This window comes from Cotesia glomerata, linkage group LG6, assembly GCF_020080835.1.
Source record: "Cotesia glomerata isolate CgM1 linkage group LG6, MPM_Cglom_v2.3, whole genome shotgun sequence".
In the NCBI taxonomy this organism is placed as follows: domain Eukaryota; kingdom Metazoa; phylum Arthropoda; class Insecta; order Hymenoptera; family Braconidae; genus Cotesia; species Cotesia glomerata.
Window position 1 is genome coordinate 14,019,196 of NC_058163.1, and position 2,509 is coordinate 14,021,704.

At 23.3% G+C, this 2,509-nt stretch overlaps 1 protein-coding gene across 1 annotated transcript; it reads right to left on the bottom strand.

The window, feature by feature from the left end:
- Nucleotides 1–200: 200 nt before the first annotated feature.
- LOC123268110 lies at nucleotides 201–2,247 on the bottom strand. Its single transcript, XM_044732991.1, has 5 exons — nucleotides 2,118–2,247; nucleotides 1,297–1,459; nucleotides 995–1,184; nucleotides 646–828; nucleotides 201–577 (listed from the first exon to the last, which is right to left on the bottom strand). Exons 1-5 carry the CDS (start codon nucleotides 2,171–2,173, stop codon nucleotides 354–356), a joined length of 816 nt encoding a protein of 271 aa, XP_044588926.1. The 5' UTR covers nucleotides 2,174–2,247; the 3' UTR covers nucleotides 201–353.
- Nucleotides 2,248–2,509: the final 262 nt, after the last annotated feature.

Sequence of the window (2,509 nt, forward strand, 5' to 3'; positions counted from 1 at the left end):
ATCTTTCATGATTTTTTAGGACTTATCAAAAAGCTGTAATTTTAAAATTAAAATTCATAAGATGATGCAATTAGTTATGAATATTAATATCTCAATTTTAAAATTACTGCTTTTTATAAGTCATAAAAAATCATAAAAGACAAATTTTATAGAAAATTTAATTTTCTAAAACTGAATTTTAAAAATTTTATCATGCAATCAATATTTTATTTTTAATATCTAAGACTTAGCATTTTAATCTGAATTATTAATAATTATTATAACTTTTATAAATCTATAACCAATCACTTGTTAACTGTTTCAATAATACTTATATCTAAGTACCAAAATAGCCGTTTAGTCTTTATATTACTTTAATTCATGGAATCGTCTCCACTTGATGCGATCTTCATATTCTTTAAATCATCACAATCTTCCATGATAAATTTCTTTCCATTGAATTTATCAGGTTCTTGTGATCTGTCACGTTTCGGTTGTGGGCTTCGATAATTACGATTTATTTTATCTTCAGACAGCGTTTCGTCATTAATTAAAACAATGTTAGTGAAATCTTGACATTGAATATAAACCAAACCATCTGAAACAAAAACAAAGAAAAATTTTAAATTAATGATAAAATTAATTAACAAAAAAAATAATACTTACAATCTTTATCACGACACAATTTTCCTTTGACCCTTACGTGAGCTCCTGGAACATTAACATCTGACGGATTTTTTATGTTGTAAACATTAATACGCACTTTCACTTGACGATCGGTGATAGAGCCAGATCCGGACCCATTGAATCCGCTACCAGTTATCTTATCATGTATGAAACCTTCCACGACTGCAAAAACAATTAATTAATAAATCCATGTATTTTCATATTATAGTATCTTTATACATATATATACCAAAAATATTTCTATTTTTGTATATATAAGTATTCTACTCAAAAATATTTAGAGAAAAACATAAAATAAAAAAACACAAAGAAAAATTTGAATACATACGGACATAACCATACATATTAGCAACTTCTCGAAGAGGAACTATTTTGTGAGCCTGTGGGGCTGGAGCATCACCAATTCTTTTGCAAGTAGTCTTAGAAGAGATGTGTAACTCGACGTCAACCAGCCCTTCGCTGGGATCAAAGTAATTTTTGTCCACTGGCGTGCATTTTAAACAATCAAAGGAATAAATCTGTAAAATAAAATAATTAGGAAATAAATATAAGTTACACATACAAAATTATAATTAATTAATAAATATAATTAATTAAAGATAGTTAAAAATTAAATAATATAAAACTTACACAATTAGCTGTAATTAAAGATTCATATTTAGCTGCATCTTTGTCCCACGCTAGTAATCTGACTTGCCGCCCCTGGTGATTATTGATGACGAAGCGAAAAATACTTTTTCCTTTTTTTAATGTTTTTATTCCCTCTAACGATTCGGCATATCCAGTGATTTTCCTATAAATATAAAAAACAAAAATTTAATAACGTACAAAATAATTTATTTTATTTATATTGATTTCATTTTAGTTTTTAAAATTATATTCTATTTTCTTTTAATTTATTTATAATTTATTTTATTTAATTTATATTATTTATTAGTCTGAAAAAAAAAATGTATCTATTATATTCAAGAAAAAAATCTTTTTCATTACGTGACAAAATGGCGGCATTAGATTTTAAAATAAAAATTTATTTTAAAATTAATTATATTTCTGTTTAGTAATAATTTATTTTTATATTATTTATAAGTCTAATTTATAATATTTATGTCTAAAAAAAAAAATTATTTATTATTTAATGTATTCAAGAAAAAAATCTTTTTTACTGCGTGATAAAATGGCGTCATTATCACATTTCAACAATTTTAAAATATGAATTTGAATAAAAAATTCAAAATGAAAAAAAAAAATATTTAGTAATAATTTATTTTATTAATTTTTTATATTATTTATGTCTTAAAAAAAAAAATTATTCATTATTTAATGTATTAAAAAAAAAAATCTTTTTTACTGCGTGATAAAATGGCGTCATTATCACATTTCAACAATTTTAAAATATGAATTTGAATAAAAAAAAGTTATCTCAATTAATTAAATAATATAATTCCACTTACGCGTAAAGATCTCCCACACAGATGCAATCAAAATTTTCATTGGAAATAGCTGACATTTTATTAATTTAATAGCACTTTAATTATATTAATTAGTTTTAAAATTTCAACACGTGTAACACTAACAAAACGTTCGACGATAATGAGCACCAAATGACCAAACGGAAAAGAAGGATTGAACACTGTACAAATCGCACAAATCGCATCTCACTATCATGACATGCGCAGTGACGAATTCGGATTAGATGAAAATATATTATCTGATTTACGTAGTTACAACTATTAATTGATTTACGTAGTTCAAATTTAGATAATAATATTTTACATAATAAAAAATAATCAAATAATAATATTTAATTATTAAAAATATTAAATAAATATAAATAATATTAAAA